Source organism: Pelophylax lessonae, assembly GCF_965119305.1.
Source record: "Pelophylax lessonae genome assembly, chromosome: 9".
NCBI classification, from domain to species: domain Eukaryota; kingdom Metazoa; phylum Chordata; class Amphibia; order Anura; family Ranidae; genus Pelophylax; species Pelophylax lessonae.
The window spans coordinates 258,680,498-258,693,132 of NC_138776.1; the positions used below are offsets into that span (position 1 = coordinate 258,680,498).

Here is a 12,635-nt window from a genome sequence, read left to right on the forward strand (position 1 = left end):
GAGTGACCACAGTGTGCCCCCAGATTGACCACAGCGTGCCCCCAGATTGACCACAGCGTGTCCCCAGAGTGACCACATGGTGCCCCCAGATTGACCACATGCTGACCCCAGATTGACCACATGCTGACCCCAGATTGACCACATCGTGCCCCCAGATTGACCACATCGTGCCCCCAGATTGACCACAGCGTGCCCCCAGATTGACCACAGCGTGCCCCCAGATTGACCACAGCGTGCCCCCAGAGTGACCACAGCGTGTCCCCAGAGTGACCACAGTGTGCCCCCAGATTGACCACAGTGTGCCCCCAGAGTAACCACAGCGTGCCCCCAGATTGACCACAGTGTGCCCCCAGAGTGACCACAGCGTGCCCCCAGAGTGACCACAGCGTGCTCCCAGATTGACCACAGCGTGCCCCCAGAGTGACCACAGCATGACCACAGTGTGCCCCCTTTCAATGCCAGAGTGACCACGCCAGAGAGACCAGTGCACTTACCTGCAGTGGTGGGCGTCTTCTCCTCAGTCCCTTCCGCTCTCCTCCTTTGCCACACGATCCCCCGCGTCTCCTCATCCTCCCGCCTCTTCCTCCCCGCGTCTCCTCGTCCTCTCGCCTCCGCCCGCGTCTCCTCGTCCTCCCGCCTCCTCCTCGGCCCGCGCGAGATGTCAATGGCTTGGGTAACGCAGGAAAGCGCGTTTCTCAAGCCGAGTAAAGTAATGCAGTTACAGATGTTACGAATGTACTACGTTACCAAAAATAGTAACGTAGTTAACGTAATGCGTTACATTGTAACTCGTTACCCCCAACACTGCTAATAATGAACAGTAAACAAATGCTGAAAGGGAAAATTGTAGTTCCCCCGTACATTGGTGGTTATTTGCAAGAATGTCCCTTACATTGGTGATTAGAGGGAAGAATGTTCCCCTATATCGGTGGCCAGAGAGAAGAATGTCTACTTACATGGGTGGTTATTGGGAAGAATGTTCTCCTACATAGGTGGCCAATGGAAATAATGTCCCCTTATGTTGGTGGCCAATTAGAAGAATGTTTTCTTACATTGATGGCCAGTGGAAAGAATGTTCCTTACATTGGTGGTCAGTGGGAAGAATGTTCCCCTACTTTAGTGGCCAGTGTAAAGAATGTTCCTTACATTTATGGTTAGTGGGAAGAATGTTCCCCTACAATGATGGCCTATGGGAAGAATTTCCCTTTCATTGGTGATTAGAGGGCAGAATGCTCTTTACATTTGTGTCCAGTGGAAAGAATATCCCTTACATTGGTGGTCAGTGGGAAGAATGTCCCTTATATTGGTGGATAGTGGGAAGGATGTCCCCTACACGGGTGACCAGTGAGAAGAATGTCCCTTCCATTGGTGATTAGAGGGAAGAATGTTCCTTATAATGGTGGGTAGTAAGTAGAATTTCCCCCTTACACTGGTGGTCAGTTGGAAGAATGTTCCTTACATTGGGAGTCAGTTAGAAAAATAGCCCTTACATTGGTGATCAGTTGGAAGAATGCCCCTTACATTGGTGGTTAGTGGGAAGAATGCTCCTTACATTGGTGGTCAATGGGAGGAATGTCTCCATACATTGGTGATAAGCAGGAAGAATGCCCCTTACATTAGTGATCAATGAGAAGAATGTCCCCTTACATTGATGGTCACTGGGATGAATGTTCCTTACATTAGATGATGTGTCAGAAGAATGTCGCCATTGTATAAGTGGCCAGTGGGAAGAAAGTTCCCTTAAATGGGTGACCAGTAAGAATTTCCTCTTACATTGGTGGACAGCGAGAAGAATGTTTCCCTACTTGGGTGATCAGTGGCAAGAATGTCCTCTTACATGGGTGACCAGTGGAAGAATGTCCCTTGAATAGGTGGCCAGTGGGAAAAATGTCCTCTTACACTGATGGTCATTCGGAAGAATGTACCTCTACACTGGAGGTGGCCAGTAGGAAGACTGTGTCCATACACTGGTGGCCAGTAGGAAGAATGTGTCCATAAACTAGTGGCCAGGAGGCAGGAAATTCCTTATATTGGTACTCATTGGAAAGAATGTCCACTTCTAGACAGCTGTAAAGATTATTGGTGCTAGTGGTTATTTTCCATAGAAATGAGAGGAGACTCATCACAAGTACCACACCACAACAATGGGCAGGCTTACAGACTACCAAAATGACCTGCACTGCTTATGGTTTGTACCCCTGGAGGGCCATTGGTGATTCTTCTCATTGCAAACCCCACCAAATTATGGTTAAAATATTTTTATTTCTATCAAATAAGCTGCAGGTAGCTTTCACCAACATGCAACCAGTGTATTGTACCTGTCCAGAGCTAAACAGCCTTAGGTAATTATATTTTGCAGGCCGTTTTATATTGAGCAATCCAGCTGATAGAAATATGGAATAAAAAGAAGTCCCCCCAACATAGGGTTTTGTCTCCTGAGTAGATCATCCCTCCTGGCTGGAGCACACCACTATCTTCACTCCAAGGTTGTGTTTCTGAATGGCAGCAACTACTACCCTGAGCTACACTATCCTCAAGCTTTCATTATAAGGGCTGTGTGCACCTAGATTTTTTCCCTCCCAGGACTCTTTGAAATCTCCAAACTTCGGAGCCCAATCTGGGAATCCAAAAAGTTTTCTCATAACCAATACTCCGGAGTCCCGCACTCTGCGCGGACCCTGTCTCCCATTGTCAACCATTTTCACAGTGGCAGGGCCTCACACTGCCACAACTTACCATAATAGCTAACGTCATTGCCCAATTATGGCCACATGGCGGTGAGTGTAGAGACGGGATCAGACATGCCAGTCACCCGGTGAGGTTTTTCTTTCAGCGAACTGGTGGGTGCCATTCATTTCACTATCTTCACCCAAAGATTGTGCTTCTGAATGGCAGCAACTACTACCCTGAGCTACAATATTCTCAAGCTTTCATCATAAGGGCTGTGGGCACCTAAATTTTTTTCCTCAGCGAACTGGTGGGTGCCATTCATTGTGATTGACAAGGATCTGCATCACTGAATAATGTGATTGACAATGGATGTACCTCGTGGGACATTTTTAATTTTTTTTTAATAAAGGACTTGCAAAAAGTGTAATATCTTTATTTACTTTTTTTGTCAAAAAGTAGACAAATTATCCTTGTGTGTGTGTTTCAAGGTGGTATCTGGGGCCCTCCTTATTTTTAAAGAAGGCTTCCAGATTCCGATAATATCCCCCTGCTTGCAGACCCCCACAACCACTGGGCCAGGGTTGTCGGGAAGAGGCCCTTGTCTACATCAACATGGGGACAAGGTCCTTTGCCAGGCGGCGCTGATTGGCTCTCCTCTCCTCATTCTCTGTCAGTGTGAGCCAGGGAGAGCTGATAACCGGTATTTCTTTGTTTACATGTTATTAGCCGATCACATAGAAAAAGAGCCTCGTCCTTTTCTCTTTACTGAGATTGGGGATGCGCCGTGCAATATAACGTCTTCCCAGAACAATAAAACCACCCCTCAGCCGTCATTTCCCTATATGGCGGGAGGAGGGGAGTAAAGTCTTTTCCAGACTTGAAGGGTCTGGTGTAGAATTTGGAGGGAACTTTACCCTATTTTTTTATTTTTACTTTGTGTGGCTGCTCTATTAACATCTATAGCAGACCCTCATCTGAGATAAGGGACACTGACTGGCATCATTCATGGGTACTGATTGACAACACTGCTGGTAACTTACTGGCATCACTGATGGGCACTGTTGGGGCTGCACTGATTATTTGTACAGGTCCACCCTGTGAGGAATGGCGCTGATCGGCTCTCCTCTCCTCACTCTCTGTCAGTGTGAGCCGGGGAGAGCGGATAACCGGCATTTCCTTGTTTACATAGGAAAAGAGCCTCGTCATTTTCTCTTTACTGAGATTGGGGATGCGCCGTGCAATATAACGTCTTCCCAGAACAATAAAACCACCCCGCAGCCGTCATTTCCCTATATGGCGGGAGGAGGGGAGTAAAGTCTTTTCCAGACTTGAAGGGTCTGGTGTAGAATTTGGAGGGAACTTTACCCTATTTTTTTATTTTTACTTTGTGTGGCTGCTCTATTAACATCTATAGCAGACCCTCATCTGAGATAAGGGTCATGTATTGATGAATAATTAGCTCAAAAAAAGAGTTCTGGCGCTACTCCAACGGGTAGTTTCCTGAAAATATCATGCAAACATGTAAAACACAAATATCCATAAAAACACTGTTCGCCCAATCCTAAGTATTGGATAGCTTGTAGATGTGATGAGGAGAAATTAAAGGATGGCGCTCAGGTGTGTTAATAACTGATAATTACCCCAAAGGAGACATAGATAAATGATCCAATAAAAGTTTATTCCATGAATCCAAAGATAAAAAGCAATGTGTTAAATGAGTGATTCCTCCTACCAGTCCATGAAGTCTCTGTATATCACTGCTGCCTCAGCACGACTCCCTGATGTGAATCCCAGGGAAAGGAGAAAGCTGGCAGATGGAGATGGCATAGAGAAGCGGGTCCAGCGGAGATAGGGGCTCACACAGTCCGGTGTGCGGCCGCTTCCTGGACCGGAGCCCACGCTGTGCTACGCTGATGCCCGCTGTGAGCGCCGAGGGATCGCACACTGATGACGTCACCGCTATCAGCGCTGTCAGCCGAGTGTGTGTCCGCGGCCGGCGGGGGAATCAACCTGACAAAGCTACTAATGTAGCGAAACATGTCGTTGTGGCAATCGGGAGGCTCTGTAGAAGCGAGCGAGCATCTTCCTCCAAGCTCCCCGTCCTTCAGGTGATTCCCCCGCCGGCCGCGGACACACACTCGGCTGACAGCGCTGATAGCGGTGACGTCATCAGTGTGCGATCCCTCGGCGCTCACAGCGGGCATCAGCGTAGCACAGCGTGGGCTCCGGTCCAGGAAGCGGCCGCACACCGGACCGTGTGATCCCCTATCTCCGCTGGACCCGCTTCTCTATGCCATCTCCATCTGCCAGCTTTCTCCTTTCCCTGGGATTCACATCAGGGAGTCGTGCTGAGGCAGCAGTGATATACAGAGACTTCATGGACTGGTAGGAGGAATCACTCATTTAACACATTGCTTTTTATCTTTGGATTCATGGAATAAACTTTTATTGGATCATTTATCTATGTCTCCTTTGGGGTAATTATCAGCTATTAACACACCTGAGCGCCATCCTTTAATTTCTCCTCATGTATTGATGAATAGAATCCCCAGCCACTTTGATTACAGACAGAAATAAGTATCCAAAGTTATAAGCTGTCATTTACTGGCAATTTCAATAGCATTTTTTTCTCTGTAAGGCAGGCCATACATTAGGCAATTTTCTTTTCTTCAACCATTGGTTTGTAAATGGCTTGATTCCCCCATCAATACATTAAGTTGATGGAGGAATCCCTCCCGCTGTGCTATTGTATTCTGACCGCGGGAGGCTTCCCCACCTTCAGAATACAATGATTACTGCTGCAGCTATAGCATGAAAAAATCAATAGATTGACTTCAGAACAACCAGCCTGGCCAAAGAAGAATCAGGTCACATTTCGATCGATCTATGACTGGCTTGAATGTCGGTGTTGCTAGAGTAGGTTGTCCACATCGTACAGATGCGTCACTTGCGGCAGAGTATAAATATAGATCTACACTATGTTGTCAAAAGTTTTGGGACACCTGCATTTACACGCACATGAACTTTAATTGCATCCCAGTCTTATGCCTCGTACACACGCACCGATAGTTGGCCGTGAATTTTCGGCCAACGTCCGATCGGCCGATTTTCGGCTTGTTAGTATGATGCTTTCGACAACCGACTCTGACTTTTCGGCCGAAAAAAATCTGGTGTGCAGGCTATAAAATTTTTGTTGACCGTCAACAGAACAGCTGATTTTCCGTCAGTCAGTACAGATTTCGGCAGACAAAAATCTGATGAGCAAGACTGGGCATGCTCAGAGAAGAAAAAACACACGGAAAGTAAACCAGCACATGACATCACTTCTGAAGTTGGTTTTGTTGGCCGAGAAAATTAGTGTGCAGTCTAGAGCACATTTCAACCAACACAACAACACTGGACAAAAGACGGTCAATCGGTCGGCCGATAATCGTTGCGTGTGTACGAGGCATGAGTCCGTAGAGTTCAATATTGAGGGGTGAGGTCAGGACTATGTGCAGGCCATTCAAGTTCCTTCACCCCAAACTCGATCATCCATGTCTTCATGGACCTTGCTTTGTTTACTGGTCCAAATCATTTGGTGGAGGGGGGATTATGGTGTGCGGGTTGTTTTTCAGGGGTTGGGCTTGGCCCCTTAGTTCCAGTGATAGGAACTCTTAAGACGTCTGCATACCAAGACATTTTGAACAATTTCTAGCTCCCAACTTTGTGGGAACAGTTTGGGGATGGCCCTTCCTCCATCATGACTGCACACCAGTGCACAAAGCATGCCCCTAGATAGGGGACCAATAGATTATTCAGTCTAGACCAGACATCTTTGGCACATAGAAGCAATTTTTAGGGCTCTTTCACACGGGCGGTCCGATCAGATCCGCCTGTCAGTTTTTTAGGCGGATCTGATCGGATCCTCCATGCAGCTCTATGGGGCAGCGGGTGTCAGCGGAGACACCTCCGCTGACACCCGCTGCCATCCGCATCCGATCCTGTGCTGAAATCTGGACGGATGGAAACCCTATTTTTCCATCCGTTCAGTAATCGGAGCGGAGCGGATCTGATGAGAGCGGACAAGCGGTCCGCTCTCCTCCGATCCCCCATAGAGGGCAGCGGGTGCTGAGACACCTCCCTCTCCGCTCTGCAAGCGGAGACGGAGCTGTCATCCGCCCGGCTCAGCGGGGATCGCGGAGGCGGACCGTGTGAAAGAGCCCTTAATCTTGTGTATAAATAAAGTCTTTTTTCCTTTTAACTACATTGTTTCAAAAAAAATATTTTTTGGCTGCCATAAAGTCCCATGGGAGATACTTCCATTATACCAAGCATCAATTACTTCTTCGGTAAAATAATACTTTCTAAGATTATTTTTGAACTTTCATCCGGCTAACTTGAGGTCATGTCGCCATTTCCTTGATCATAGCTTCATACAAAAAATACTGCCCTCCTGAGCCTTATTCACCACCCTTCATGTCCCCTCCCATTGTATTTCGGTTTTAAACTCATGTTTTTCATTATATTATGTAGCGCAAACAATTTTATGCAGCACTTCAGGCAGGTAGTGCCGTTGTTGGGATTCAGACTGATGGCCCTAGGGCTGCTAAGCACAGTACAATTGGATAAATGGATATAGTGTATATTTAGGATGAGTCCAGTCTATAAACCAGAGGCTCTGGATGGACAGTTGGATAAATGGTTCTATGTTTAGGATGTATCCGGTCTATAAGCCAGAGGCTCTGGATGGCCAGTTGGATAAATGGTTCTATATTTAGGATGTATCCGGTCTATAAACCAGAGGCTCTGGATAGACAGTTGGATAAACGGCTCTATATTTATGATGTAGCCAGTCTATAAACCAGAGGCTCTAAAAGGACAGTTGGACAAATGGTTTTATATTTAGGATGTATGTGGTTTATAAACCAGAGGCTCTGCATAAACAGTTGGATAAACGGCTTTATTTCTAGGATGTATCCGGTCTTTAAACCACAGGCTCTGGATGGACAGTTGGATAAATGGTCCTATATCTAGGATGTATCTGGTCTATAAACCAAAGGCTCTGGATGGACAGTTGGATAAATGGCTCTATATTTAGGATGTTTCCTGTCTATAAACCAGAGGCTTTGGGTGGACAGTTGGACAAATGGTTCTATATCTAGGATGTATCTGGTCTATAAACCAGAGGCTCTGGATGGACAGTTGGATAAATGGCCATATATTTAGGATGTATCTGGTCTATAAACCAGAGGCTCTGGATAGACAGTTAGATAAATGGTTCTATATTTAGGATGTATCCATCTATAAACCAGAGGCTCTGGATGGACAGTTGTATAAATGGTTCTATATTTAGAATGAATCTAGTAGGGATTTAATATGGTGCCGATAATTTATACAGTGCTTTACATATATATTGTACAGTCAAATCAGTCTCTGCCCTCAAGGAGCTTACAATTTAAGGTCAATACCCACATTCATACATACACGTACTAGGGCCAATGTAGACAGGAGCCAATTAATCTACCAGCGTGTCTTTGGCGTGTGATAGGAAACCCACGCTGGCTCAGGGAGAACAGGCAAAATCTATGCAGCTAGTGTCATGGTCGGGAACTCGGGATACAAACCGTCGACCCCACAGCTACTAGGCAAAATAACTAACTACCTAGCCACTGTGCTGTATGGGTTTCATCTACGCAACAAAAAGTATTCAAGAACAATGTCGGCTGCAGTCTAGATATAATCTCCCGAAGGTCATGATCTCCATTCTTCTCAGTGAAACACATAACAATCGGTGATCTGAGGCACTGACAGGAAGTCATCTTCAAGACAGGAAGTGATTTCAGGCACAGACAGGAAGTTCCGGGTCAGAGGTGAAGAGGGAGGATGAGGAGGGGGAGACATTGCTGGAACTGGCAGCTGAGGTGAATCTAGGAGAAAGGATCGGAAGGTTGCAGAAGTCGTAGTTTCTAGAACAATTTACATCCAAGGTAATGAGTTTGGAGAAATGAAGGAACAGATCTAGGTACAAAGACACAACGTAAGTCAGAGAATGATGGCTGATAAGGATCACATTGTTACACTAACATTTTTCTTTTGTTATGATATCAGAGTCGTTTTTTACCTTCCCGTTGTTGGAGTGGATGGATTTTTGTTTTTAGTAGTGCAAGTGGTTATTCTGGAGCCATCCATCATTTCCAGTCTCCTTGTATATAATGTTTATATCTTTGTAACCAGATACACACTATATTACCAAAAGTATTGGGATGCCTGCCTTCACAAGCAACTTTCATGGCATCCCCGTCTTAGCCCGTAGGGTTCGATATTGAGTTGGCCCACCCTTTGCAGCTATAACAGCTTCTGGGAAGGCCGTCCACAAGGTTTAGGAGTGTGTCTATGGGAATGTTTGACCATTCTTCTTGAAGCGCATTTGTGAGGTCAGTCTCTGATGTTGGAGAAGAAGGTCTGGCTCGCAGTCTCCGCTGTAATTCATCCCAAAGGTGTTCTATCGGGTTAAGGCCAGGACTCTGTGCATGCCAGTTAAGTTCCTCCACCCCAAACTCGCTCATCCATGTCTTTATGGACCTTGCTTTGTGTACTGGTGCGCAGTCATGTTGGAACAGGAAGGGCACATCCCCAAACTGTTCCCACAAAGTTGAAAGCATGAAATTGTCTAAAATGTTTTGGTATGCTGATGCCTTTAGAGTTCCCTTCATTGGAACTAAGAACCAAGCTCAACCCCTGAGAAACAACCCCCCACCATAATCCCCCCTCCACCAAATGATTTGGACCAGTGCACAAAGCAAGGTCCATAAATACATGGATGAGTGAGTTTGGGGTGGAGGAACTTGACTGGTCTTCACAGAGCCCTGACCTCAATCCGATAGAACACCTTTGGGATGAATTAGAGTGGAGACTGCGAGCCAGGCCTTGGCCCAACTGCTTCAACTCCTCTGGGAAGGCTTGTCCACAAAGTTTAGGAGTGTGTCTATGGGAATATCATTCCGGATGAATTAGAGCAGAGACTGCCAGCCAGGCGTTCTCAACATCAGTGCCTGATCTCACAAATGCGCTTTTGGAAGAATGGTCAAACATTCCCATTGACACACTCCTAAACCTTGTGGACAGCCTTCCCAGAAGAGTTGAAGCTGTTACAGCTGCAAAGGGTGGGCCAACTCAATATTGAACCCTACGGACTAAGACTGGGATGCCATTAAAGTTCATGTGTGTGTGTGTAAAGGCAGGTGTCCCAATACCTTTGACAATATAGTGTATTTCTTGGCCTGATGATAGCCTGAAACTGTTCATTCTTTAAAACAAGAATTCTTACTTCTCCAATATTGTCCACGTAGGGCTCCATTCCCATCTAAGCGTAGTGGAGCGACAGCTGCTGCATTGTGGTTTTTTAGCACGTTTTTGGAGCTTAAATGGGCGTCTCTCCGCTCCAAAGAAGCTCATGTACCAAATTTTGACACAGAACCAGGAGCGTTTGGCAGTGCAATGTTTTTTAAATGCGATTTTTAGCACGTGTTGTCGCTCGAAAATCGCGTCAGAATCGCACTATATTTAGGGTACCATAAGAAATATGGCATCGCAAGCGCATCCCATGTTTTGCCGTAATTTTAAAATTGCAATTTCAGTACGTTGAGGTTCTTCCATCTGGGTTTACTTTCAGTGAGATTCATAAGCAAGGCCTGTTGTACGATATAAGGAGCATTCTGAGATGTCAGAACTATGGAGGAACTCTGTGCAGACATTATTCATCCCTGTACAGTCCAGATAATTCTCATTTGACAACAGAGAAGAACGTCCTATATAAATCACCTGACCTTTCCGAATTAAAATAGACAAAGACCAGAGACATGTGACTTTGACATCATTAGACCTTACTCTTGAAACCATTTTGAGGAGGTCACATTCTTATCTCTCAAATGAAGAAACAAGCCTAACTGGAGATTTGAGGAGGATTCTGGGAAGTCTGTAGTGATAAATGATATTTTCTCTCTATACAGAGTATCATAAAGTGGTGAAGAAAATATCTGGTGATCCATTAACACCCAGCAGCTGTCTTCGCAGGACATCACCCATCACAGTGCCTCCACCTCACTGCCTGACAACAGAGGTAACCAGTGCCAAGAAGATTCTAGAAGTCACCAAAAAGTTTGCTAGGCTGCTGATAGGAGAGGTGAGCGGTGCCGGGAATTCTGGGACATTATCCAGTAACAGACAAGGGATGTGTCTGGATGGTGACTGTATCATTGTGTGTGTCAGGTTCTTATAAGGTGTTAGGAGGTCACTGTCTGTTTCTCAATGGAGGAGTATTCAGAAGGACACAAGGACTTTCACAAGGACATCATGATGGACAATCAACCGCCTCTCACATCACCGGGTAAGAGGAGACTTTATTGTAAAGGAGAGAGCAGTACGGAGGATCCACCTAGATCTCCCATCATCTGATAAACACATAGAAACAAATGTATTCAGTCAGTGTGTGTGTTTCCTACAGATGGATCCAGTAAGAGAAAACCACGAGCGAGATGTCCTCGTCCTCTGTATTCCCGGGATTCCACACCGGTAGATCACACCATTTCTCAAGAGGATCGGGTAGGTGGGACGGAGCATGTAGACCTAAAAATGTATTTTGTTGTTGTTCTATGTAATTTGTTTTTTCAAAATATCATCTATCGTATTTGGGTTTAGGGTGAAGAACTGAAAGCCATCAAAGTTGAAGAGGAAGAAGAAGAGATGTTTGTGAGTGGAGCTACGAAGTTTATGGAGGAGGATGATCCTCTGTTTTCCCAAGATTCAACACAAGAAGATAACTATACAGAGTATGATCAGGTAGATGGAAATAAGCAATAGAAACTCAAAAATTGAAGTTGATTAAGATGACATTCTTCCCTGTATTGTCAAAAGTTACTATTTTCCAACTGTTATAATTTATCATTCATGGGGTCTAGAGTGAAGAACTGAAGGACATCAAAATTAAGATTAAAGAGGAGGAAGAAGAAGAGACAATTACCAATGAAGCTCAGCAGTCTGTAGTGAATGACCCTTCTCTTTACATTGACACATGTAAGTAATGAACGCAATGCAGAAAGTGTTGGCATTTCAAGTTTCCTTCTATGATTTTTATTACAATGTTTGGAAAAAATAAATTAAAAAAACAAAATTGAAAAGTGGCAGTTGGTCCAGAAGGAGACAGAAAACCTGTATATGCACTACAGTCCAATTTTCTTTAGAGTCTCTTCCAAATCCCAAAAGCCAATCTCATAACTCTTCAGATCAAGTGAGGAGGAGATACTGTACACCATATGAAAGGTCCAGGAGGTCATTCCTCAATATAATTGTCATGTTCCCAACAAATAAGGAGGAGATACTGTACACCATATGAAAGGTCCATCTCTATTCCTCAATATAACGTCATGTTCCCAACAAATGAGGAGGAGATACTGTACACCATATGAAAGATCCATCTCCATTCCTCAGTATATCGTCATGTTCCCAACAAATGAGGAGGAGATACTGTACACCATATGAAAGATCCATCTCCATTCCTCAATATAACGTCATGTTCCCAACAAATAAGGAATAGCTACTTTAAAAAAACTAAAAAAAACTAAAAAAAAACTAAAAATAATAATAATAATAGCTACTTTACACCATATGAAAGGTCAATCTCTTTTCCTCGATATAATGCCAACTTCAAGAAACGTCTTACCCTCTGTGCTTGCCAAAAAGGGTTTCTCCACCAAGTACTAAGTCATGTTTTGCTAAATGATCAAATACCTATTTTACTCACTGATCTGCAACCTAATTTATAGCAGTTGTTTTATGTGTTTTTTTTTTTTCTGGATTTTTGGTTGATTTTCTGTCTCTGTCATTTATAACACATCTATGATAAAAAAAAATTTATAGACCCTTAATTTTTTTTGTAAGTGGGCAAACTTACAAAATTTGCAGGGGATCAAATAAATATTTTCCCC

The 12,635-nt window shown here is 44.7% G+C and overlaps 2 protein-coding genes across 2 annotated transcripts in view; both read left to right on the plus strand.

Moving 5' to 3' along the window:
• LOC309564409 (uncharacterized protein) overlaps positions 1-12,635 on the plus strand; it is a 121,571-nt gene that overhangs the window by 78,022 nt on the left and 30,914 nt on the right. Inside the window, exons 11-15 of the mRNA XM_082269037.1 lie at positions 10,662-10,741; positions 10,939-11,038; positions 11,156-11,253; positions 11,350-11,490; positions 11,610-11,724. Coding sequence (XP_082125163.1) covers positions 10,662-10,741; positions 10,939-11,038; positions 11,156-11,253; positions 11,350-11,490; positions 11,610-11,724 — 534 coding nt within the window. The remainder of the gene's footprint in view (positions 1-10,661; positions 10,742-10,938; positions 11,039-11,155; positions 11,254-11,349; positions 11,491-11,609; positions 11,725-12,635) is intronic.
• The window catches only part of LOC309562832 (uncharacterized protein), a 119,105-nt gene that overhangs the window by 75,737 nt on the left and 30,733 nt on the right, over positions 1-12,635 (plus strand). The gene's annotated exons all lie outside the window — the stretch shown is intronic.